This window comes from Rhipicephalus sanguineus, chromosome 6 (genome assembly GCF_013339695.2).
Source record: "Rhipicephalus sanguineus isolate Rsan-2018 chromosome 6, BIME_Rsan_1.4, whole genome shotgun sequence".
Classification (NCBI taxonomy): domain Eukaryota; kingdom Metazoa; phylum Arthropoda; class Arachnida; order Ixodida; family Ixodidae; genus Rhipicephalus; species Rhipicephalus sanguineus.
Genome location: NC_051181.1, coordinates 16,266,969 through 16,294,404, shown reverse-complemented (window position 1 = coordinate 16,294,404; position 27,436 = coordinate 16,266,969). Strand labels below are relative to the sequence as shown.

The window sequence follows — 27,436 nt, the reverse complement described above, 5'->3', positions numbered from 1 at the left end:
ATGCTGCACGCATGCCATCACTGTGTTGCAGTGAAGCATGTCTTCTTTTCCACAGGCGCGCATTTCAGCTGACCACGAGACTCTGTTTTACTTTTTTTTCTTTTCTTTTGCGCAGGCAGCAGCGAGGCCCGCCAGTGTTCCCCGGGTTTGCAGCCAGATTGGGACTAGGTATTGCTGGAAAACACAACCCTTAGGGCCTCAAAATAGCAGAAACAGCAAATGACCAACTCTGATTACTTTCGGTAATTCAACAAAGTTCTTTGCATCCCACTTTTTGTATGTTTCGTTAATTCGAAAACCCACTTAATCCGAAGATTTTTCACAGTCCCATGAGTTCAAGTTAAGAGGTTTTACTGTATACAAATTTCAACCACAAGAACACTTTTTCCGCCAATTCGCAATCTCTGCACTTTGAGCGCACCAAGCGAAAAAAGAAAGATTGTACTTCTTGGTCACAATACTCATTCCCATAAAAAAAGCGACGAAATGCAATGCTATGACTAGTTTGATGTCGACAGACCTCTGAGAAAAAAATCACAAACATGGTAAATGACACAAAATATCTGTATTTCAAGAATTTATTACTGTACATAAGGTAAACTGAGGATGATAAAACTCGATACACATTGACTTTCATATTAACTTTCTTTTAAAATAATTTTGTGGTTATTGCACTGACTGTTATACTTTGAAATTATGCCAATTACATTGCCCGAATGATTACAGTGTGTCAAACCGAACAAATTTGTCAAGGCATCACATCGTGCAACCCTGTAACGCAGGCAAGTGGTTTGGCCCAGTCATGTGCATTTTACTTTGGAAGTGCAGTAAAAGCTTGTTAATTTGAACTCAAAGGGGACTATAAAATTATTCGAATTAAGCAGAGTTCTGATTAGCGGGCACGTTCTAGAATGGACGCATATTGTGCCACACTGCGTGGACAGAACTCAAAAGCTCCCTCTGCACTCGTTATCGCAAATTAGGCAGTACTACATGTTTGTGGCAAGTGATTTCACGGAGCTCTAACAGCAAACAGAATTAATCGATCAGACAGTGATACGCCAGAAACAATCAGCGACATGCATTCATGTGAGCAATTGAGACTTAATGTCGAAGTATATGACGCTATTTAGCTCCAAAAACACGTTTATTTACGTGGCAGAGTTAATGCAGTCAAAATTAAAAATAATCAGCAATTTGCATTTGCTTGCGTTTCTTCTGTTGCGACTCCATGAGCATTGCTTGCAACTTGCCCAAGAGCTCCAGCGCAGCATCCAAATTCTCATCTGCTGAGAAATGCTGCCGTTTCGTTGTTCTGCAACACATTGTGATCACTGTGGACCGACTTCTGCGAGGAGCAATGAAAACCAGCGCTTCCAGTTTGAATTAACTGTTGCCGATACTGGAACCATTAGAATTATTGGGAGTTTTGGCCCATAAAAATACACAGGACTGTGCCGGGATTAGAGTGTCAGTTCGAATTAACCGACTTGGAATTCACGAGCTTTTTACTGTATATATATGTGCTGCTCTGACGGGAGTGACTGTCAATGTGCACACACATGATGCCCAGCAACGTGACGATGAATGGTCATGTGACCTGTTGGTGCAATGCCCTTGACACGTCACCTGAACTATAGTGCGTGTGAGAGAGTGCAAAGTGGCCCACGTATTGGACAGACCACGCACGCATATTTTTAAATACCGAGGCAAGGGACAGCACACGCTGGTGCTGCCCACGTCATGATGGCCAGTGCTCAGTCATCCTTTGATATCTCTACTAGTGCTTCGCTTTTCAAGGAATACTGCACAATCAATTGTTTAGAGAATTTGGATTGTCCCAGATAGTACGCTTCTTTGATTTTGCTTTCTTTTTTTCCAGAAACATGTCTAATTGAAATGCAGTAATAAAGTGAACAAAAAGTGGGGACCGAAGGCAAGTTGCCCTAGGAACAGTGTCCTCAAGCCACACAGAATAAGATTCTTTTGTTAGCAGTGTCACCTGAGCTTTGCGTACTGCCTCCATCTTGGCATCAAGCCAGTCAAAGGCATCCACCTGCGAAGGCAGCCCTTGAGACGGGCCACTATTGTTGGGCGTTGACAGCAGGTCATCGACACTCAGCGATGGGCAACCTGCTGACACGAGACAGCGGGGCTGCACTCTCAGCCGCACGCACGAGTAGTATCGGTCCAGAGCTGTCCAGGTGGAGTAAGTGGGCCGAGCGTCGTTCAGCCTTGCGACGTTGTAGTAAGAACGCTCCCATTCGGTGGCGAGGCAGTGTAGTAGGTCGCAATGGACTCCCCGACAGTGGGAACGTCAGCCCACCAGCTGGCACCGATTTGCGGATGGGGCAACCTGGAGGGTGGTGTCGATTTCACTGCACAGGTCAATCAGGACTACCCTCTTTGACAGGGCTGGGCTTGGATTCGGGCTCTGGAGGGGAATCACTCGACCCGCAGGCACCTGCGACGCAAGCCCAAATAGGTCACGTTTCATCAACTCTACCTTACAAAAGGATGTCCGCTACACTACCACTACGCAAAGAATGAGTGGTCCACTTGTGCATTTCAGATGGCTTGCAATTTCTCCTGAACAGTTCAATATGGTGGTATGCTGGGCCAGTTTGTGTAACAGACTGTAGATTGCATGAGCGGAAAACCGCAGGAATAGAAGGAAAGAATTTGACAGGACAGAACTGCAACTGAGGTTGCACGACGTGCACGTCGCAACACCGTGCTATTTTCTTGAGGTTATGTGAACGCCATGTTGGCGCATCCAGGACGGGGCGAGAGCACACACACAGCGCTAACTTTCAACAATGCCGGTGCGTGACAAGCCACATGATCAAACAACCAACCGTACATTTAATGCAAATCATCATGTCACACCCAAATATTCTATTTCTTTAGCTGATAATGATACAGAGGGTTTACTAATGCACGTACTACCAAACATGGCGATGAATTGCGATTCGATTATAAGCCTTGTCATTTCGTCACTGCTCTTCCCATGACGCTCGTGTGATTGAAGGGGGTTTGGCATGCGCACTTCCTTGCAGCAAATTGCGCGAAACCCCTCTGGCTGCACCTTGGCAACTTTATTCCTGTGCTCGTTGAGCCTTCTCATTAACGCATCGACCGGTGTGTCCCACATAGCATGCACCGCACGTTAATGGGATCTGATAGATGACTCCTGTGTTGCACGCAGAAGCCCGTTACGGTGGTTCTTATCACATTCACCTTTTTCCGTGCACTCCGGTTTCGTCTTTTGGCAAAGACTGCTTTAGCTTGTTCGGCGCCGAGAAAACGACGTGCACGTCGCAACGCCGTGCTATTTTCTTGAGGCTTATGTGAAACGCCATGAATGTACGGGATCACAGCTATCACAGAAGAGATCACAGAATATACGGGATCACAGCTGGATTAGGACCAAAGTTCGCCGTGGAAGCTAGGAGGAACAAGTGTGAGCTTTTATCTATTGTACGTCGGGTCCCTCACCCATCACCTGAGGACGAAGCAGCTAGAATGAACTCTGAGGGCGTAGATGTGCTATCACGATGTAAGCCCTCTGGTTCTAAGCTTCTGTGAAGCGCACAGTCTCTTTTTTACATGAGAATTTGTTATGCATTGTTCCCGCGGACAAGGAAGGCAGTTTTACCGTCCTTTCGCACCGATCATTTGACAAAAAGGCAGGCGACGCCATTAGATCAGCTTTAGTGAACATCAATGTGTTTCACTTAATAAGATTTGTGCAAAGGCTATCAAGTTATGCAAACAGATGAACCTAACAGGTTCGCAAAAGAGCATTGAAAAGAATAAGGAGCTTAGCCTCGACGTGTTTTTTAGCGCGAAGAGACATAAAGACAACGTCCTGTTAAGGGTTATCATATCAGAAAAGGACACCTGGCAAAAATGCATGGCGTCATTTTTAATGGATAAGCTTAACATTCTGGATATCAAATGACCCGTTTCTTGTTTTAAACTCTGAGCAGATATTAGAGTTTGTCGAACAGCATGCCAAGAAAGGAATGAAAGCGTTCTCGGCAGATATAAAGGACCTTTATTATTCACTGCCACACACCTAAGTAATGACTTGCATTCACGATTGCATTCAAGAATTTTGAGTTGTCAAATTTCAGAATGAAGCAGGTGTGTCTGTAAAAAGCTTCAAAGAGCTTCTATCTGTCGTCAGCTTTCATTACTTGGAAGGGATATCTGCAGAATAATGGTGTGTGTATTGGATCCTATCTTGCTCCAGTTTTCAGTAATTTGTACTTAGCTAAGTTACACAGAGAACTCAATGAAGCATTACAAGGGTCGCATGTCCTTGAAGCTTTCCGTTTTGTAGACGATTTCCCACTATTTATTGACAATTCCTCCGAATAGTTCGAGCATGTGTGTTCCAGCATCCAAATCCTCGTTCAAAAGTGTCTAGAGCCACTCCAAGTGTCTTTTGAAATGCCTTGTGATGGTGTCATTTGGTTTTTAGATGTGCAATTTATTTTCAATGATAACCAGACATGCTGGTATTATCACCCTCGTGCAAACAAGCCATTACTGCCATATAATTCAGCTCACACCAAAGTTGTCAAGCGAGGCATAATTAAGATGTTCCTTACTAACACTTTGAAGAAGTCATGTGATCACTGTTTACCCCTTAGAGTCAGAGAGCAAACAAAACGTTTAGGTGACTCGGGGTACCCACAACACGTTATGGACTCAGTCGCAGAAAGCCTGCTTAGGCAACTCCGCTCCACCGGAGCCACGCAAGCACGCCCAGCAAGGAAAAGTGTAGCTCTGACATTCATAGCGTTTCACATTACCTGAAGAAAATAGCACGGCCTTGCGACGGGCACGTCGTTTTCTCAGCGCCGAACAAGCTAAGCAGTCTTTACCAAAAGACAAAACCGGAGTGCACAGAAAAAGGTGAATGTGATAAGAATCCCGTATCAGGCTTCTTGCGTGCAACACAGGAGTCATCTACCGGATCCCATTAACGTGTGGTGCATGCTGTGGGACAAACCGGTCGATGCGTTAATGAGAGGCTCAATGAGCACAGGAATAAAGTTGCCAAGGTGCAGCCAGAGGGGTTTCTCGCAATTCACTGCAAGAAGGGCGCATGCCAACCCCTTTTTAAAGGGACACTAAATGCGAATATTAAGTCGACATTGATTGTTGAAATAGCGGTACAGAAACATCGTAGTGCTACTTTTATGCCAAGGAAGTGCTTATTTTGAAATAAAATCACGTTTAGTGGTCCGCATCGTGTTAACACACTTCAAGTCACCCGTCTGAAAGAGGTATTTTGCACGTCACTGTTGCCGTGCCCAACGTTGCCCGCCTTTACTGCGCGGCAGCGTGCACTGGCGGCGTGCACCATTCGGGCATCCCGCAACAACACATGCATGCGGCATTTCGTCGAACTTTCTTTCAGAGCGACGTTCACGACCGTGCAAAACACACGCGGCAGTACGCGATACCGAAACTACCACTGCAGCGCGACCACATGAGCGAAGCGCAGTTCGGCAAAAACGGAACTTCTGAACCACACGTTCCCCATGGCAACGCCAAGGAGGTTCTTTTTTTCCATGAATCAAACAGAAACGAACAAGCAGCATTTTATTACGTCTCTTGATGCACGGAAGGTTCTTTTTTTATTGCAGCTAGTTTGATTCCTAGTGATTAATTGTATTCAGACTCTCCCACATCATCGGGATCACTTCCAAATGTCCCACTCGTGGCGGTCACCGTGTGATACATTTAGCTTAATTTCTCGGTAAGTAGGGCACTGCTGTTGATAATACTGCCGTTTTAGACGTTGTCATACATTGAGCTTTCACTATGACATAAATTGTTATTTGCATTTGGTGTCCCTTTAATCACACGAGCATCATTGGAAAGCGCAGCGACGAAATGACAAGACTTATAATCGAATCGCAATTCATCGCCATGTTTGGTAGTACGTGCATTAGTAAACCCTCTGTATCATTATCAGCTAAAGATATAGAATATTTGGGTGTGACATGATGATTTGCATTAAATGTACGATTGGTTGTTTGATCATGCGGCTTGTCACGCACCGGGTTAGGGTACACATGTACTGTTGATTCTCGGAATAAACGGCATTGTTGAAAGTTAGCGCTGTGTGTGTGTCTCTTGCTCTGCCCCGTCCTGGATGCGCTATACATCGGATGTTACGTTACAACTGCAGTTTATTGGAAATTTTTTCCCACACGAGAGCACAGAATCGTGCATGTGCAGCCACCTTATCACAAGAAAGACAAGGCCCACAGGAAGGTTACTTATCCAAAATGATATTTACCTATGTAAAAAGCCTATTTCGTTATCATTCAATGCTACTGAGCGAACACCGATGCATGCGGTTAAGTTTGCTTTACGTGATCTTGCTGGCCAGTCTGTGTTTTGATTTGCAATGAACATCAGTGCTCGTAAACTGCGGATCACACCCGCAACATTTGCAGTGCAGAGAGAGGTGCGTGCCACCTGCAAGAGCCTTCAATGACGACACACGAGTCTGTCGCCGGCCCGTCTAGCCGACGTGCACTTTTCCGCAGCTCAACGGAATTCTGTACGCCACCTCAATGATACACAGAACAAAATGCATGGCATGTTTTTTTGTGCCACCTTCCTTGTTTACGTTTCCCTTCCCATGATTTTTAACCATGGAGCACGGCTTGGCCAGTTTGCAGGGGGCTGTAAGCAGGACGTCAACCCCGTGCTTGCGACCAGTCTTCTTCGAGTTGTGCGACACAGAATGCACATACGGCATGACCACAATCTTTTCTGTTTTACTTTTACCCTGGCTGTTGGTAGCATTTGTCCTCTTTAACTTCTTTAATGACGTGCGACCACTGCAACTTTCCTTCTATTCCTGCTGTTTTCCGCTCACACAATCTACAAATTTTTCTCGACAGATTCGGCTGCAATGCACCTTTTTTCAAAGTTTGTCACGGCAAGTTTTGGTCTGACGTACCACAGTGGTCGCATTTACTGCACGTTCGGCATGCCCAGTTTTGATATCACCTCGATTGGATCCCTGAATATCGGTGTTTACTATCTCAAATTACATGTGTTATTTGGGATTTCTAAATAAAATGGTTCTGCCATAAATAGTCACGTGCAACAACTTTTCCAGACACACAACTGCCCTCAAGTTAATAACGAAATAGTTACTTAATGAGTTCTTTGTTAATTAATAATACTATAACTTTAGGTGTGGCAAAGTATTGCCTCTTCAACACACAGTCCAAAGATGACAGGTGCCTGACTGTCATAGCACTTTTATAAATATTCATACTGCCTGAAAAAGGGGGTCAAACAACAAAAAACTTTGGGAGTGAAAAAAATTGGGGGACCCTTAAGCTTCGCCTTTAAGAGTTGAACGCGATAGCGAAATCCGGCCCCTAGTGCGCACTTCAACCACTAAGTGCATACTTATTAATGTGTATTGTTACACACACACACGCACGCGCGCGCGCGAATTTTACAGGCTTTCGATCAAGGAGGTTTAAAACAAAATTCTGGAGTGGAAGCTCTCGAAACGCCTTGCCATTGAAAGTGAAGCCAGCTTTTGCCCACCAAAGAGTTCGCAAACATGCTCTTTTCTGGTGGTGCCTACTTAGAGATCAAATGGCTTTGATCTGTTATTGTAAATGCTACGTCAATTATAAAATAAAAGATCCTTGTTGCCGACAAAAGTAACCCGTCGAGTGCAGTATTGACGATTGATGTCCAATAAAATTTGCCATGACTTTGAAGCTTACTTACGAAAACTAGTAACACAAAGACACACTTACAGCAGTATCTGACCCATAAAAGTTACCATAATTAAACTTCTCTGGCGTGCGTGGAAACGTTCGCTTTCCTTCGCCAAACGCTGATGGTTTATCGTGCCCCTAGAAAGATGGCGGGTGCAGCCGCCATCTTTTGGTGGGCACGGCTTCACTATTGCGCAATAATCGCCACTCCAGCAATTTTTTAACCTCCTTGCTTTCGATCTAAAGCAAGAGTCGCATGGGCCTCCAAGATATACGCCGCGCGCCGGCCCTCTCGGATGCAATGAAAAGTCGAGACATATTTCTCACAATGCCTCACAGATGGCAGCACATTATCTAGCGTTTGCTGCGTTGGCTTGATATGTTTTCCTCTAGATGGACATAGTTGTCCATTTTTAGAGCTGTTTGAAAGTTCGTGTGTGTATTTAGCGGCGATGGCTGCACTATCCCGGCGTTTTTCGACGTAGTTTGATTGCCTCGCGAATGCGCCTACCGTATGGGCTCGTTTCGTCGTGACACCTGCCGAACAAAATGCGTCGAGACTCCTTTCACTACATGACATTTATGTAGTGTTTTTGTCCGAAGCAGCTGCAAGCAACATCGTGGCTTTGTGGTAAGACACCTGCTTGCCACGCGAACGGCCCGGGTTCGATCCTCATTGGGGCCGAAGATTTTATCGTTTATTTTATTTGCTACTTTCTCGATTTTTCGCTCACGGATGATTTTCCGCTCACAACCAACGGTGCCGACGCCGACAGCGGAATTTCTGCGACACGAGCTCTCTAACGCTACCGCGTTAAAATGAAACACACAGTAGTGTTCCTGTGGGAGCACTGACAGGAACAATAAACCACCGCCACCCGTAGCACAATCTGGTACGTAACAGCGGGACACTTGAATCCACTGTTCCATGCAGGGCTGGGCAAAGATACTTTGAAATTGTATCACGATACGATACAAGATACTCAAGCAAGAAGTGTTTGAGATACAAATACAAGATACTGCCGCAATAATTGTATCCGATACGATACTTGGCAATTGTATCTTAAGATACTTTGATACATTCGCAAATTTGTTATTATAGATCCATATTATGTAGCAGCAAACGCCTATACACGAAAATGTCTGCTTGAAAATTTCTTAACTGTGACCTATGTTCTTTCATTTGAATGAGATGTCTGTTAGTATCTCAAAAGTTTTCCCCTTCTTGCTCAAAGTACATTAGTTTGCTTCCAAAACAACTTATTGGGGCTTCTTTTACCTTCTTCACAGGACAACTCTTTATACACTTCGCTGACAGCGGTTCCTGCTTGTCATTTTTGCAACTGATGGGAGTCGCTGCTCAGCTTGCTGACCAGCTATAGCGGGTTGCCATATAATCAGAATAACGTCAATAAGAAGCCTTCGCACGACGGTGCAAATACCGGTGTTGACTTTTACCTTGTCCATAAAAGACAATTTGCACAATACCGTATATCCGGACACGTGTACAGCTGCAACATCGCTGGTAGCGACATTCTTTTTGGGGGGACGGGGGGGGGGGGGGGAGACTCATGGTGTATATGGGGTTTGAGACCATTCGCTAACGGCCCAGCCGGCACACATGACCGCCTTCGTCCCACTTGTTTTTATTTTCTAAATAAGTATGTTTGTGAGCTACACAGACATGACTGGTCTCAAGCATTCTTTTCGTGAGGACATGTGGTCACCATGTGTTGAAACCTAACCATGGAACAAAAACTCGGTTCGATCCTGGCCGCGGCAGTCGCATTTCGATGGAGGCGAAATGCTAGAGGCTCGTGTACTGCGCGATGTGGATGCACGCTAAAGAACACTAGATAGTCGAACTTTCCGGAGCACTCCGCTACAGCGTCCCTCGTAATCGTAACGTGGTTTTGGGACGTCAAACCCCCAGAGATTATTATTATTAACAAAAAGTCGATATTTCAGACGGTATGTTTCTCTAATCCTGACTCCAAGTTACTTTCAGAAATGACCTATATATGAGATATGGGAAAGGTTTCCCTTTAATTGGCGGTGTTAGCTGCCATCTTGTTCAAGCCGCTTCTCTGAAGCCGCATCTTGTTCGAGCCGCTTCCTGAAACGGCTCGTTAGGACGCTAATCAGAAAAACAGAGCATTCGGTATAACGACGTTTCTCGAGCCCCCTTCCTAACATCTTTAAGATGGCTCCTAATAATTTCCATTGTTATAACGCAAGCTCAATTTCGCTATTTTACTGAGCGGTAAGCAGCAGGGGCGTAGCCAGAAATTTTTTTCGGGGGGGGGGTTCAACCATACTTTATGTATGTTCGTGCGTGCGTTTGTATGTGTGCGTGCCTATATACGCAAGCCAAATTGAAAAATTTCGGGGGGGGTTTGAACCCCCCCCACCCCCCCCCCCCCCTTGGCTACGCCCCTGGTAAGCAGGATGTTTTGTACTGTACACTCAAGGCGTGCTCACATAATTATATATCTGTTTTCAAAGTCGCCTTGGCAACATGTAAACATGTAAACAGTATTAGACAGTCAAAAGAATAAAGCAGACATCGTATTTAGGTAGCCCGTTACAAAAGACATACTGCAGTGACCAGACCGTAAAAAAATAGTAGAGAGACCTAGGTAATGTACGGGATGCAAAAGGACACCTAAGAAAGCACTTGTGCTAGCATTCAAAATATGTTTTCATAAATTCTTTTAATATAATAGCAGAAAGAAAAGATACGGTAGGCCAAGATATCTTCTGTTAGATAAACGCTCGCTCTATTATATCTAGCATCAGTACCAGTGGTGGTAAAGTTGTTAGAATCTGATTTGCATACAAGTTAATTCACTGCATGCAAGTCAAAACTTACATCCACGAGATCCTTCAAATCGCTTATATGTAAAAGCCACGAGACGCCAAGCAACACCATCCTTGCACGCATCAGATTTCCGTTACGAAGCAAGACGCAAGATAATCTTCAATAACAACATAATAGCCACATCAGAATTTGTGCAATAGACGCCGCACGCATTAGAGTACGCGGCGCAGGACAGTGGTTAAGAGCAAGTGTCGTGGCATTGGCGCTACTAAAAAGAAAAGAAATCGAGAAAACAAAAGGTATACGTGGGCTGGGTATAGACGTCCGCACGCTTGTTTCTGTCGGGACTGCGGGAGCGCTGCCACATGACTCTGCTCCACCAATAGGGACGCGCAGACCTCATCTTCTGCCCTCACTGGAGGGCACTGGCGGAAAGATAAAATTTCATCACTGCCTTTAGTTTTATTCAGATAGCTTAGTGGCGCCAGTACCAGCTTGAGGAGCGGAGTTCGGCCAGCGATTATTGTTCCGCACGGTTGTGTCGTGATAGCAGTATCTTGTATCTTAAGATACACGATACATTATCGAATGTATCGGAAATACAGATACAGATACGTGTTTTGCTAAACGTATCAGGATACAGATACAAGATACCCAAAGAGTATCTAAGATACATGTATCTTCAATACTGCCCAGCATTGGTTCCGTGCATGTGGGTGGTGTGTAGCCTTGTCAAAATAAAGCCAGGCTCGTGACTATGGGTGACAGATGTTTTAACGCAATAGCGTTAGTGCCTGCACATGAAGAAAAAAGCCATCTGTGTAAACAATAGAAAAAAAATTACCGCTTCTTTTTACTAATTTATTTCAGAAAAAACTTTGTTAAATTGGTTTTCGTTCCAAGTTAGTTTCGTTAGCCTGGGTTGATAACAACGTTGAATCTCATGAGTACCTGCCAGGGATTGCAAATTTCTTTCTTAGATTGGGAACTACGTAATATCTGGTTTTGTTAGATTGAGTTTTAACCATACTATTAAACTGCAGAAAAGTCTAGCCTTGATGCCACCTAAAGTAGTTCCCAACACACAAGAAATGTTTAGGACAGGTGCTGAGACTTCTCTAGTATTAGCAAGGCTTGACATCGTCACAGTGTACTAACCACATGCACCACTCGCTTGACAAGGAAATAAAGCAGCATAAACGCAGGCTTGGCATGCTTCTTGCTACAGAGGCCAGCGCGCTCCTCACTGCACGAAATTCATGATCACAACCGCAAGAGCTTCTTAGGTGCAGAAACGACATGCTGACTCTGCCAGTGGTGGATGCTGCTGAAGCCGGTGGTGCAATGTGATGTGGGAGTAGTTTACGAGATTCCACTTTCCTGCGGCAAATCTCATGTGGGACAGACAGGCCACTGCATAAACGACCACACACGTGAACTCCAGCTCAAAAAAAAAGAAAGAAAATGGCTAATTTGCTCGATCACTGCGCAGCCTGTGGATCAGAGGCCCGATTTCATCCGGTCACGATACTGGGGCACAGCAAGAACACGTGTGCTCGGGAAGTTTTGGAAGCCTTCATCATCAAAAAAAAAAAAAGGTAATAGTGGTGTAAGTGAGGCCTCAAAATCGCTTTACAGTGCAGAAATGTCTTTTTTGATGGATAAGGTGCGTTAGCACTTTGTGTGTTTGTATGCGTCTGCGCAGTTCTGTTCAGATGGCCTATTTAAGTGACGCTCTGCGTTCAATAAAGCAGTTGGTAGTTTGCACTCGATCTGCTCGTGTGTCTCCTTTGTGATGTCCCTTTCAAGTGTTGCACAATTATTTTTCTCCATCAATTAGAATGTTCTAAATAAAAGCACTGCCAATTGAGAGCCTGCAGTTCTTTCCTTGGGAGAGTGGTTCGTTTACGTTGGTCTTAATGTGTGGACACTGTTCAAAACAGTGGAAAACACTTGGTGTGGTTGACCATTGCATCCAAGATTTGCAGCTGCAGCACTGGCCACATGTAACAATCGGGTGCTACGTGCCATGATGGCGCATTGCTTAGGGCACCATCTACACAACAGGCGTTCCTTAGGAGGTTGATATGGCTCCAGCCAAGTTTAAGAGAGCCCGACGTTTCGGGACCGATTCGGTTCCTTCCTCAGGGGTTGACTGGTTTGGTCATGGAAGCTTCTCCCAGACTTGTTCCACCGCGGCTCCGGATTTCCCTTTCCCTCACGTTTTGAAGGCCGTGAACGTAAACCGAGGGCATTGTTCCCAGGGACCGGTTCACATTTGTCGGCGTATTTTGAATGTGCCACGACTCGAGCAAGAGCCTCCGTCCCAGATTCCTTTGTGTTTCCAGAACAGAAGCGCCGTCAAAGTCGATCTTATGGTCATGCTTTTCACAGTGCTCTGCAAGAGCGCTGCATTGCATTTCCATCTTCCTGACGTCGTTCTTATGTTGGCGCATTCTTTCTCGGAAGCACTTGCTCTCGCCTATGTAGCTAGCTCATTGCGAACACGGCACCCTGTAAACTACGCCCTGGTGTTGTTCCCTCGGGGGTCGATCCTTCGGCCGCGGTAGCAGGCGGGTGAGCGTCGACGCTGGCTTGTGTATCACCGTGACACCCTCTTTTCTAAGAATCCTGGCGACGGCATTTGAGAAAATGTCCGTCTCAAGGCCATCGGTGTACTATCAAAAATAGGAAAGCGCCGTGAGCACAACGTGTCGAGGGAGGAGAATGATGCGATCCGTTCACTCCGAAATGATGAGAACATTGTCATCCTCCCAGCCGACAAGGGCAACGCAATGGTCGTGCTCGATAGGGAGCCGTACAGCGACAAAGTGCGTGATCTCCTTCACAGCCCGGCCTATGAAACACTGGCGAAAGACCCCACACCAAGAGTCCAAAGGGAACTGAACAAGCTCCTGGCGGATATCTTTAAGAGGCACCCAGAGGCAAGAACCAGCCCGGCACATATGGTATGACAATGCGCTGGGCTGGCTTCTTGGATTCCGTTGTGGCCGGTGGGGTGGCCGGGGAGGGGGGAGGAGGGTTGCGTAGCGTGCCTTTCGGCACACGGCGCGACACTCGGCGAATGAAAGCTTTGGTGTATCCGTTCTTTAGCAGCTCAGCGACGACCCTCTCCTCTTCTCTCTTTCTTTCCCCTTCCGACGTGCAGATTGTTCTTGCATGTGAAAGGAGTGCCGAAACTACCGAAACTTTGTGGGCAGTCGGATGACAGGACGTGAAATGCAAATACCTGCCAGTGTGCATTGGCTTTCTGTATACCGAGAAGGTCATGCACTCGCCCTGCCGCCCGACTGCCACATCGAGAAACGGAAGCGTCCCGTCTCGCTCTCGCTCCACCGTGAACTGTATCGCCTGGTCGACGGAATTCAGATGTTGGAGGAAGCTGTCTACGGCTGACTTCTTTATGACGCAGAAGCAGTCATCCACGTACCTCACAAACACTTTCGGCTTGTCGATAAAGGAGCCTAGTGCCGTTTCTTCAATGTGCTCCATTGTGAGGTTCGCAGCTGTAACGGAGATCGCCGCCCCCATCGCGGTCCCGCTGGCTTGTCTCCGCTTTTTCTGAAACTCGGACAAAAATGGCTCCAATTCTTCTGAAACTGAAAGCATAAAGGCCAGCTTTACTGGCAGCATCTCGTCTTTCACAGCCATCTCGACATGAACATAGCTGCCACACGTTGGAGGTTTCTTTCTTGACATGCTCAACATATTTGACCACATTTGGGAGGACTTGCCATTTTCCAGCTAGCGCACTGAGCAACTTTAGCGGAAACTGTGTGCTCCCTGTGAAATTGACATAGTTGGCTCGGTGTGCAGGGACATTCTTGAATAAATTGTACATGCTTCTAAGAAACACTACTGTGTTCCACTTTGTGACATTGTGGCCACAACATGCAGTCCGCAGCTTCCTATGTCCACAATATTCTGATTTCCATCAGACGCAGAGAACTCTTGCTTCAATGACTTTAATGACTTCAAATTGACGTTTGGACTATCCATCGAAAGTTCAAGTATTTTTGCCGACTCAATGCTGTCGGTAGCCTTTTTGAAAGCGGCAGCTAAATCCTCTGCGCGAATGTGTCCAAAAAAACAGGACGTCTAATTTACGCACCTGTAAACTACACTTTTCAGTAAAAAATAATTACAGCTCGCATATTCTGTGCACTTTGCCCTCTGCTGATGGCAATTCTAGCCTACCCAGAAGGCCCTAAAGCCGAGCCAAGATCGCGGCCAAGACAAACATGCACAATTTTATGCGCATGAGTAACGTTGTACTCGGAAAGCAGAAGCACCACCTATGCACTGCATTTTTTTTTTAATATGCTTCTGCTTAGCTGTTCTGTGCGGTTGAAGGAGCGATTTGTTAAGCTTTGATCAATGGTAATGAATATTTTCGTGATGATCTCAAAGACTAGTCAGTTTCCATGACCTGGCCAGATTTTTCAGAAATTCCCTGACTTTTCCAGATGTGTTCAAATTCCCTGACTTTTCCAGGTTTTCCAGGTTGGTAGACACCCTGATTTGATAGGCTTTACAAGATGGCCTTCTGCATTCTGTTGTCTCCTTCTTAGCACAAAAGTAAACTTGGCAGTTATTCCATAAGCCTGCTGGCTCAGACCGAGCAAATATACACTTCCTGGTCAATTAATGTGTACTTACATAATGGAAAATAATTTACTCACTACGAGTACATCAAATTGTTGTGTTTCACTGCAGCGTACTCCGAAAAACAGCAGGAAGGGGAAGAGGGAAGCTTGCGATGAAAAAATCCGTAAAACAGGGGGTGGGTGCTCGAGCCGACGTTTTGACAAGTGGGTGTTTTCTTCAAGGCTAGAACAGATTCCCTTAGCGCTAGTGTGTATATGCTTCGTCCTCCAATCCAAACAAAGGAGAGGGCAACTGCAAAAGCGGGAGAAAAGAAAGGGGTATTCCGTGGAAAAAAGGAGGCAAAGAATGAATTGTGGTTGTCAGAAGGAAGCACCACTTAACCATGGTAGGTTAGAAATTCCTAGAAGAAGGGCTTAACTCTCGTTGGTTTTCGCTGTGTATGTACCATACCGAATGGATTCAACAGCGCCCTTAGAAACCTTAATACCTGCAGGCTGGAGTGTATTAAAGGTATGACTCTGCATATTTTCTGTCTCTTGGGGACCAGAAGTTTGACAGAGGTATGTAAAGTTGTGACCGGCTACATTAAAATGCTGTGCCACTGCTCTCGGTACTTCCTTCACCGTGTCCGTGCAGTGCCCATTTAGTCTTTAGCAGGCTGTCCCGTTTTGCCAATGTACTCTTTGTCACAATATGAACATTTTATCATGTGGATAACATTTGAACTAGTGCAGGTAAAACTGGATTTTATATGCAAGCGGTTACGTCTCACATCTTGAACGAGAACAAGGTGCCACTGGGCTTGGCAGCACCGTTCAGAGCAGCACGATTAACTACGTGCTCTTTGTTCTACACGACTGATGCAGCGCTAAAGACGGAGACGAAGGGAACACAGAGTGCACAGGACGAGCATGTCCTGCACTTATGCGCGTGTCTGCTATGCTCTTCTTGGTTTTCTCATTTTGTTTTTTCGAAATAAATCTTTCAGTTGCGAGACAGCGCTCGTCCCGTGCACTCTGTGTTCCCTCCGTGTCCGTCTTTAGCGCTGCATCAATCGTGCATGCATTCCAACTAGTCCAACTTTCCGTTCTACTACTTTGTTCTACAGGTTGGTGATAAATGGTTCCTCGTTAAATACTATACTAAATCTAGTCATGTAGGTCTAGTTGTGCTGCCAAGCCCACAGTACATGTTGTTTTGCTACCTAGAGTGTGTTCATGTGATATTTTTGTTATTGCAACCGAGTGGTGACGTTGAGGAAAACCCAGGTCCTGACAAAATAGACCAAATACTAAGACATCATATTCAGCTCTTGAAACAGGTCTGAAAGACGTTCAGCTAAGGCTCTCGCAGATTAAATGCACGCTTACCTCATTAAAGCAATGTCAAGAGAAGGTCAAAATATGCGAAGAAACCATATCGGCCATGCGCAGGGAATTCACTGACATGCACAACAAAATTGAAGACCTAGAAAATAGAAGCTGCCAAAACAATAGAGTTACCTACGGTCTTAAAGAAACCGAGCAAAAACCAGAAGCGGTGGAACAGCTAGTGACGTGACGGATATTTTTCGAAATGTTGGGCATCAAATTGAAATCTGTTGAGCGCATGCACAGACTCGGTTTTAAGAAGCCTAACCGCGACCGACTGGTAATACTGCACTTCTATGACTTCACAGAAAAAATGTTGGTACTACGAAACTGTCATAAACTAAAAGATACAGCCATATCTATACCTGAAGATTACTCCAAGTCTGTTCGTGAAACTCGGAACAAGCTATGGCAGGTGTCTGTGCTGAATTGCAGAAATGGAACCAAGGTGACACTAGTTTACGACAAGCTTAGAATCAACGGAGAATACTTTACATAGAATGAGACAGAAAATAATACGGTAGCTGTGAAACATACTCGCCCCGATGGTTGCAAGAAGGCAAGCACTTCTCAAATGTGACCGCAAACAAAAGTGCCATTCACGCTGTTGTGTTTTAATGGAAGAGGTATTGTAAACTAAATACAGCAGTTTGAAGAACTCTTGCTATTGTACGGACCTGATGTGGTGGTCATTGCAGAAACGTGGCTAAACCCCGATATTCTCGATTCAGACATAGTGCCGTCAGCATATGCACTGCTTCGTACAGATCGAGATGGCCGTGGTGGGGGCACAGCCATCGCAAACGAAACATGTCTTTTAAAAAAGAAAGCGGCAATGCTGGTCACGAAAGTGTGTGGTGTAGGGTCCTGATTAATAACATTCCTGTACTGATTGCTGGTGTATACCGGTGTCCAGGTGCCCCTGACGAATACCTTGCAAAGCTAATGAACTTTCTTCACGGCTGCGTGAATGAACAAACGAAAGTAATACTGACTGGGGATTTTAATATGCCAGGAATAAAATGGGGCACTTTTGCCAATGGAAACACTGCTGTTAAAGGCTCAGAGGACAGACTTTTTAATATGTTTAGTTTCTCGTTCACACAGCTGGTGATGGAACCGACTCGCATAAATGGGTCGAAATGTTCAGTGCTTGACTTTGCATGTGTGTCTGACTTCTTAGCACCGCAAATAAATATTGAAGAGGGAATCACAAGCTCATTCTATTAACATTTCATGGCATGGGCAGCCGCGTATTGCATGCAACGAAGTGCATATTGCCGCGCGTCTCATTTTTCATGATTTGAAGCTTCACCCACAAAGACTGTGGGCAACGCGCTGCGCAGGCTGTGCCGCGATGTGTAAGAAGCTTCGCGATTGTTTTAGAACGTTCCGTTAAGATTGCGCGCCGCACGCGAATGTTCCAGCTTTGTTGAAAGTTAACGCCGCCACCAGCGATATCGCTGGAAAATTCAATAGCGTCTGTATAAAAGCCGACGCATTTGACCGCTTGTCAGTTGATCGACGGTCGACGCTCTGTTCGCCGCTATCAGTGTATTGCTGTAGTTTGACTTTCAGTTTCCTTGCATCCGTTCGTCTTGCGTCATGGCGCCCCAGAGGTCCTCATCACAGACAGAGGTACCGCCTTTACTGCGGACCTCACTTAGGCGATCTTCAAGTACAGCGAGACAAGCCACCGCCGCACCACCACCTACCACCCGCAGAACAATGGACTCACTGAGCGTCTAAATAAGACCATAGCCGACATGCTGGCCATGTACGTCGATGTTGAGCACAAGACGTGGGACGCCGTTATTCCGTACGTGACGTTCGCTTACAACACGGCCGTCCAAGAAACGACACAGATGACGCCGTACAAGTTGGTCTACGGAAGGAGCCCGGCGACGACGCTCAATGCCATGCTACCCATCGTCACCGACGAAGAAAATCTCGATGACGACGCTTACTTACAACGTACCGAAGAAGCTCGACAGCTCACCTGCCTGCGCATCAAGACCCAGCAGCACACCGACAGCCGTCACTACAATCTTCGACGACGTTTCGTGGAGTACCAGCCCGGCGACCGTGTCTGGGTCTGGATGCCAATACGACGACACGGACTGAGCCAGAAGCTTTTTCGGCGATACTTCGGACCGTACAGGGTACTTCGACGTCTCGGCGCACTCGACTACGAGGCTGTCCCCGACGGCATCACGAGCTTTGAGAGGCGCCGAGCTCGACCTGAGATCGTGCATGTGGTGCGCCTTAAACCATACTATGCTCATTAACGCACCTGAGGACTCTAATGTTTGCTTGCTTTATTAGTCTTCTATAGTATTGCATGAATTCATGCTCTGTTTTTAAGCATCGGGACGATGCTTTTTGAGAGGGGGGCATTGCCGTGCGTCTTATTTTTCACGAGTTGAAGCTTCACCCACAAAGACTTTCTTTATTGTGAGGTATGAAAATGAAAGAAAAAAAAATAATAATAAAATAAAAATAAAACCTCGGCCTGCACCATAATAATATAGCAGGCACCCACAAAGACTGTGGGCAACGCGCTGCGCAGGCCGTGCCGCGATGTGTAAGAAGCTTCGCGATTGTTTTAGAACATTCCGTTAAGATTGCGCGCCGCACGCGAATGCTCAGCTTCCAGCAGAGAGATAACGCCGCCACCAGCGATATCGCTGCAAAATTCGATAGCGTCTGTATAAAAGCCGACGCGCTTGACCGCTTGTCAGTTGATTGATGGTCGACGGCTCAAGTTTGCGCGACGACGCCATGGCGCTTGCCATTCCCCTGCCGGAAAAAGCGTACAACTGTAGAGCGTTACGACCCTTCCGCTCCCTTTGGCTCCCACGCATTTACGAAGCGCGCGCTGCACGTGAAACGCCCCTCGTTCCGCGATGTCACCCCGACAGAAAGAGGGGAACTATTGCTGCATCGTCAACTGTCACAATGGCCATGCAAACACGAAGGGGTCGGCTCCACCAGTGAAATTCTACCGATTCCCAAACAGATGGCACGAAAAAAGCAGACGACAGGCATGGATGCGAAGCTTACGTTTGAGTGGGCACGACCACAACTACGAAAAAATAAAAAAGAAGCATTAGCCATTGTTGCACATCCATTGGTTTTTTTTTTTTGGCAGAGACAGTGAACTAGTTGTTACTGAGTGTGCAGGTACAGCCTGTACAACACGGTGTACTTTGGATAGTGACCAAGGTAAAATGCCTTGACAGCAATTGGCTCTTCTCCCGCGGATTGCACAAAAAAGTTTTTCTGAAAGCGGGGCGCTCGTCATGTTCCTATTAACAATGCTTTGTCAAGTTGATAGTACACACGCTGTTCGTGAACTCGGAGTACCGGCTATGAGAACGGCGATAATGCAAGGAAGGACACGCGAGATAGATGTCAATTTTTGTTGCGGGAAAGAAAGAAGCCCAAAATAGACCATTTATTTTTGGAGTGTTGCCTACCGCACGATAACTCGAATGATTGCTAGTAAATTAAGTTATCCCAACTAATGGCAGTCACAGCGCCAGGGCCGCTTAACCTAAAGCACGAGAAGCGGCCTTACCCATGCATCCAGTAACAAACATAGGGAGTGCGTAGTACACACAACAAACCAAATAAAACAGGTATATAATTATGAACGTACAGAACATTGTGCTAACTTCACGTCGTAAACAGCGCGTCGTCCTTCACTTGCGAAATGCACTTCGCTCTGACGAGGACGGCGTCGTCTGCTATCACTTGCTCCGCATCTGCTACATGGCTGAGAAGACGCTGACCTTTCACCAAATTGCTGCCACGTGGACAAAAGCGTGCACATCCTAACCGCGCGCGACGCGAAATTCTCAAAAACACGTGCAGAACGCGTGCAGCGTGCGAGCAAAGCAACGCGTTTTCAAGGCAGCTTGAAGGGGACAGCGCAGGGTTCAACACTCGAGTAACCAGTTCTCTCCCCACATTGACTGACAGCGCCCGGCGCCGCAGCGCCTCCCACGGCGTGGGTCTCCCCTATAGCTGTAGTTTGACTTTCAGTTTCCCAGCCACAATTTCGGCCAAATAAAGACTTTCATCTCGAACGTGCTGACTGTTGCCTTCGTCGACGTCACGACCACGTGACAATATCAGTTAGAGATTACTGCAGAGCGAACGACGAAAGCGTTAAGACTTCTTTGAAGCATTACAAGACGATTTGAAGTTTAATGTTTGACGGAAGCCCGTCTGGTCGGGATGATACATGGAAGGACACGCGATAGGCAAAGATTCATTTCACTTGTGAACAAGGCTCCCGTGTGGGAGCCGAAACGTCTTTGCTGTGTGTTTTAATTTTCATTTTGGTCGGCGCAGTGCCTCGAGGTTTTTACCTTCACCATACAAGACGATTTCTTTAATACGTCATAGGGTGTTGTTGATCTACGGCACAAACTAAAATCTGGAATCGCACATTGTGAATCAACCTTTATACCCTCTAAGCTAAGGAGAACTCAACATAAAACTGGAGCTGTGCGAATAGCAAAATTTTGGGTGCGAAGCGAATTCGAATATTGACGTGTGAGTGCGAATCGAATAGAATATTTTTCAAATATTTTTCGAATATTTCTCTAATATTTCTAGAATATTTTTCGAATACTTCGAAGCGAAATTGCAGAAAAAAAGTTAGAGAGGATTCCTAAGCATATTCTTATGGGATAGCAACATGAAAGTGTTTCTTTTTGCTAGGTTAATTGATGAGGCACTGGCGGGGTGGTGTTTCATAGTTGTCGTATCGAGAATGAGGCAATGTAGGGGCCGAATTCTATTTATGTACATGATTTGGTGCGACCAAACTGTTGCCGACAACACTTAACACGTGATAGGCAAAGATGCCATTTCGTTGACTGTATTTATTTTTGGGAAGTTCGAATAGTTCGAATAGTAAAATTCCAGTGCGAATCGAATGGAATAGCAAACACTATTCGAAAAATATTCGAAATTTCGAATATTCGCACACCCCTACATAAAACATCATGGATTACAAGAAGCATAATTCACCTAAAAAGAAAAGTACAACGAACCTGCAGACGTAAAAACAAATCCATTGCATCAACGAGCTTTCACGCCAGTTAAAAACTAGAGACAACTTTTTCTCACACGTTAACTGATTTTATGGTAAACCAACCACGTAAATGGAAGTACTTATGCAAACCAGAAAGCTCTGTGACTAAAATGGAAATATTGGGTAGTATCATTGAAGGCTAATGGAGATGCTTTTAACGCTTACTTCCAGTCAGTCTTCACACATTCTAAAAAGACAGGGCGTGCAAACACGGACACAAGAAAGAAGTCAGAACACCACAAACGCCGTTTGTGGTGCCCTGACTTCTTTCTTGTGTCCGTGTTTGCACACCCTGTCTTTTTAGAATGAATACTTACCAACTACCCTCAGCTCTCTGTTATTCTGAGTTTTCACGCATATGCAGGCTTTGTATTTACCATTGTGTAACAACGAAGGACACATGCCAAAGGCAACAATATTAGAATCTGGTATACTTAAACTGCTCCTTCAACTTGACGTCGAAAAATCACAAGGCTCGGATGAAATTTCTAATGCATTTCTTAAACGCTATCCTGCTCTGTTATCCCCTTTCCTGCAGCAGATATTTTCCTTATCGTTAGAAATAGTGATGCTTCCTGGTGACTGGTTGTGTGCGAAAGTGTTTCCTATCCACAAAAGCGGGAACAAACAACTGATAAACACCTACAGGCCAATATCACTGGCAAGCATGTGCTTTAAATTAATGAAGCATATCCTAAATAGATCACTGAGGATAATAATCTGCTTTACCCCAACCAACATGGTTTTCGAAGGAAGCTTTTGACCACTACACAACTTTTAGAAATTATTCATGAATTTGATACAGCCATTAATTCCAGACAGCAGGTAGATGCGATATTTATTTATTTTTCTAAGGCATTCGACCACGTCCTGCACTCATTACTCATACAAAAACTTGAATCAAGTCTCTTGGATTGCTGCTTATGTGTATTACAATTACCCACAGAAAGACGCCACTCCACTATAAGTACACCCTCTCTGGGGCAGACATCAAACACGTGAATACCGTAAAGTACCTTGGGGTCACAATAACGCAGACTTTAAAGTGGGATGTCCATATTGATCAGACTTCTGCATCTAGGCTTTTTAAGGCGTAAACTGGCTGGCACTTCTCCTCAGGTTAAACTAACAGCGTACGAATCAGTAATTAGACCCGTCCTCTAAGATGCAGCAATAGTTTGGAACCCACGCCAAAAGAACATGACTAGTGTACGTATTAGAAAAAATTCAAAATAGGGCTCTTAGATTTATTTACTCAAAGTATGCCAGGCAGGAGAGTGTTTCCACGCTGCATCTGCAAGCACGTGTTGCAACTCTCGCTAGCCGACGACAGGTGGCAACAACTTTATAAATATAAATAAGGACGAATACCTAAAGGCTCCGATCCGCCACTCCAGCAGAACAACAAGAAATGCATACACCCATTTTTTAGATGTTGTAACATGTTTAAGTATTCTGCTTTTCCTGCAGTTACAGAGTTGTGGAATGACCTGCAGAATGACGTCATCAGTGCTCAATCACTTGATTCATTTTCGTCCCTGCTGGAATCTCATTTAGAGTAACTGCAATAAGTTGACTGGTATCGGTGCACAAATACTAAAGGCAAAACAATGTAGTATCACACATGTACTTGCACATTGTTACAAGAGTTTTCATCTTTCATGCTATTGTGTTCCTAGGGCATAACGTTTTTATTGCTACATTCTTATTTGTCTTGAACATGTACGCTAGCTTTTTTTTTTCTCTTGTTTACACCCATGGAAATACTTGTATGCACGGTTCATTTATTGCTTTTTTTTTTCTGTTTTTTTTTTTTTTTTTTTGCTGTTGTCGCTGTTATGGTTACCTTGTACTGCGGATTTCCTCTTTTTTCTTCTTTCCCAATATGAAGTCCTTTTTATTTTGTACGCCCTCTCCTGTATAGGCCTGAAAAGGCCTACAGTATTGAATAAATAAACAAATAAAATAAATGTGGGCAGTAGAATGAGGGTTAACTTTTGCATGCACTAGCATGTCCTTAAAGGAGCAATGACATCAAATTTCAAAGTCGAGATGTGCCCTTCATTCGATTGCTCGGTATGCATAGGTCTTCTTGGCCAAATTTGAATGGCGTCCGTCGCGTGGAAGTAACTTTATTTCGAGGGCAAACAGCGCACGAAAGCTCAACGGAAGATTGATCACGCTGCGACATCGACACTAGTGCTATGTAATATGTGTGATAGATTCTGACCATACCATCCTGAGTGACAATACGCTAGTAACTGTTGTATTCAGCATGTGCGTTATAATCTAGATAGCCCTAGGCATGCGCAGATGCACGCGCACGCGACTTATCATGTCAGCTGACATCTGTGTATATTAACCATCACGGACTAAGAATAAACAGAGTTGTTTGAGGTACTGGGTCGGTGTAGTTACTTCAACCTTGTTAATTTGAACAAGGTTGTTAATTTTCAACCTTGTTCAATGGAACGTTAGGGCTAGCAGCAAATTTCATTCATAAGGTCAAAATAAGACAAGGGGTCACGCCTGTCGCTGCTAAGTTACGCCGTTTGCCATTTTCAGTGTGAGACGCGGTGCGTGAAGAGCTGCAGCACCTTGAGCAGAATGATGTGATAGAAAAGGTGGATGCCTCAGAATGGGTATCACCAATCGTAGTAGTGGCAAAGAAAAATGGCAAGATAAGAATTTGCGTCGACCTACGCGAACCGAACAAAGTGGTTGTCATTGACAAATTTCCGTTGCCTCACACGGAAGAACTGCTGCACAAACTTCACGGTGCAAAGTATTTTTCCAAGATTGATTTAGCAGCCGCATACCACCAAGTCCTGCTGAGTACTGAAAGTAGAGAATTGACTACCTTCATAACCGATAGTGGATTGTACCGATTCAAATGCGTCTGCTTTGGCCTTGCATCGGCACCGTCTGCTTTTCAGAAAATGATGGTCACTATCCTGCAGAAGTGCAAAAATACTTTGTGCTACATACCTAGATGACGTGACTGTGTTTGGTAGCACGCCTGAGGAGCATCTCAAGAACCTGAAGCAAGTGTTGCACTTGATTGCAAAGTCTGGATTGAAGCTGAATGACAAATGCATTTTCAATGTTCAAGAAATAGAATTCCTTGGGCACATGATAAGTCACCAGGGTATATGGCCACTACAAAGCAACATTGACGCCATCAAGGCTGCACCAGCACCAACGGATATCAGTACCCTGCGCTCATTCTTAGGAATGGTTGGCTATTACGCAAAGTTCGTACCTGACTATGCAGTGCTTGTTGAGCCTCTTCGTGAGCTCTTACGTAAGAATTCCACGTTTACTTGGAATCCTGCCAGACAAGCTTGTTTTGAGCAGCTGAAAGGTACCTTGTCCACAAGATGTTTACAGCTTTTTGACCCTGTGGGTGACATTATCGTTAGCACAGACCAGGGCCGTACCCAGGAATTTTTTTCGGGGGGGGTTTGCGTGTAGAACGGCTGCCATTTTTTAAGATTTATACTGGCTTATTTTTGTGAATAAATCAAGTACATCGCTTACTTGTAATAATTCGATGGTACTTTTCAATTATTTGTACCCAAATAAAGAAATTGGTATGTCAACCTCAAATTCTGGTTAAAGCAAGAAATAAGTTTGGACAATAGCACCACCAAAGCCGGGGACACCGCGACCAATGGCTCCTGATGAAGTAACACAATGTAACCACGGTACAAAAACGGTATGTATGTGTTACAAGCTGCCACTCTAGCGTCGCCAGCGCGAAGTCGGCGACGGGAATGGCAGCAGGTTAGGTCGTTCCGTACGTAAGCAGAGACAGTGAAGAGATCAGAGACGTGTGTGGGGAAAAACAAAACTCTAGTGATATTGCAGCACGAGGAATCTAGTACAACACTTAATACCAACTAACAAAATACATATAAAATCAATAAATCAGCTTACAAGAGAGAAGTATTACAAACTACACAAAACTAACCAACAATAAAACTACAGATGAGAAAGTCCGAAGGTATAAGCAGGTGAAGGGATACCTGTGATGACCGGCAGCTTCGAGTCCACGACGATCGGATGCAAGAAGTCAGAGAGAGTTCTGGCACAACTGCGATGTCGGCGGTGTTGCAGCGCTGGTGTTTCCGGTAGGCTAGTGCTTGAAGCCGATCTCGGGCAGGTTGAACTTACTCGAGATTCAAGTACCGATGCCTACGTTACAGACGTTAATTTCGCGTCACAACTAGACGAATGGCTAAGTTTAGGTGGCCAGCCGATACGGAGCCACAACCACTTAAGGGATACTTCTTGATCTCCTTCTACACCATGTTGGTCAGCAACTAGACTGCTTAGCAAGGCGAAATCCTGCGCTTAAATCGACCTCCGTGTCCCCTCATTCTCGTCCTGGGGGAAAAGAGACCTCTACATGGGTCCAATCATGCACGTTTCATTGTTAGAAACTCCACCCTAAAAATATATTGACCGCATCCCTTTTTAATTAGGAGAGGGTCCTCAACTGAGCGAGAGTGACAACCTGTTGGGGTTCTCTCATACGGCTTGTCCACAAGCAGTTTTGCCCGTGGGAATGGTCAGTTTCCTTGGTTTCAGCCGGTGCGTCTTGCAGTCTACAGCTGGTTCGGGGTGCATCGCGGCCTTTGACGACCCTGCCGACGCCGCCGTAGGTACAAAGGATCAAACATCGGCGACTAACGTTTGAAGAAGAACACCCCATTCAGTACTTCCCTGCACTAAAGACCAGTCTTTTCATGAGCGAACGGTTCCACCGGTCAGCGGGGGAGTGCGGCGCCCGTTAATTTGCCGTTACGCCGGGTCGCAAAAATGGCAGTCCGTGACAGTATGTATGCAAGCAAACAAACAAGTCGCCCGACATTCCGATCTTCTTGTTACCGTTCGCACATTCTGCTTGCTGGATAGTTTCCTCGTAATTGCGAAAGAATAGAAGGGTTGAAGCTTGGGCTAGCTGGGTTTAGCTTTTAATCGACTCTTGAAACATAGAGGGAAGTTTAAACGAGGAAGTTTTTCCTTCTCGGCAACTTGCAAAATTCTGTGAGGACTTGTTCTGGGGTCACTTGAAGTTCTCGATGGATGCTGAGCAGTGCTAGTCCGGTCAATCTGTCGTTGTTCATATGATTTCGAAGGTAGCTCTTCAGCCTTCTCAGTGTGGAAAAAGTCCGTTCCGGGGTCGACGTCGACACGGGTAAAGTCGCCAGGATAGAAAGTAGGCTGTGGATGTTCGGAAAAAAGTCGCGGTTGCACATCTCTAAGGCCTGTAAAGCACAAGCTGGGCGATTCTTTTCTTCGATCTGGCAGCATTTGTTCACCCACAGTGTGAACTCTGCTTCGATGACATTAGCGGAAGGAATGTCGCCAAGGTAAAACTGCACTGCATCATCAATATCAGAAAGGCTAGCCGATGCGCAGAATTTCGGCAGCAGCATGTTAAGGCCAACCACGACCTTCTTATGGGCATCGAACCGGTCTCTTAATTGATTTTCGAAGTCAGCCAGCAAAGGCAAATACACATTCCTCCGGTAGTACTCTTCGGGAGTAGCAGAAGGTACGTTGCTTCTTTGCATCTGCCTTCCAGTGATGCGTGGTAGGGCCATCTCAACATTTGTGATCTTCAGCAAAGAGAGCGACTTCAGAAAAATCTTATTAAATTCCGTTTCCGCACTAGCCCTTTTTGTGGAAAGAACGTCTATAACATTCTTTACGTGATCGCACG

General features: G+C 45.4%; 2 protein-coding genes across 2 annotated transcripts in view; both read right to left on the bottom strand.

The window, feature by feature from the left end:
• The window catches only part of LOC119395613 (activated CDC42 kinase 1), a 223,811-nt gene extending 221,693 nt beyond the window's left edge, over window positions 1-2,118 (bottom strand). Inside the window, exon 1 of the mRNA XM_037662596.2 lies at window positions 2,003-2,118. Coding sequence (XP_037518524.1) covers window positions 2,003-2,026 — 24 coding nt within the window. The 5' untranslated portion in view covers window positions 2,027-2,118. The remainder of the gene's footprint in view (window positions 1-2,002) is intronic.
• Window positions 2,119-2,332: 214 nt separating this feature from the next.
• The window catches only part of LOC119395612 (activated CDC42 kinase 1), a 97,458-nt gene continuing 72,354 nt past the window's right edge, over window positions 2,333-27,436 (bottom strand). The window contains exon 5 of the mRNA XM_037662595.2: window positions 2,333-2,464. Within this exon, the coding sequence (XP_037518523.1) occupies window positions 2,388-2,464 (77 nt within the window). The 3' untranslated portion in view covers window positions 2,333-2,387. The remainder of the gene's footprint in view (window positions 2,465-27,436) is intronic.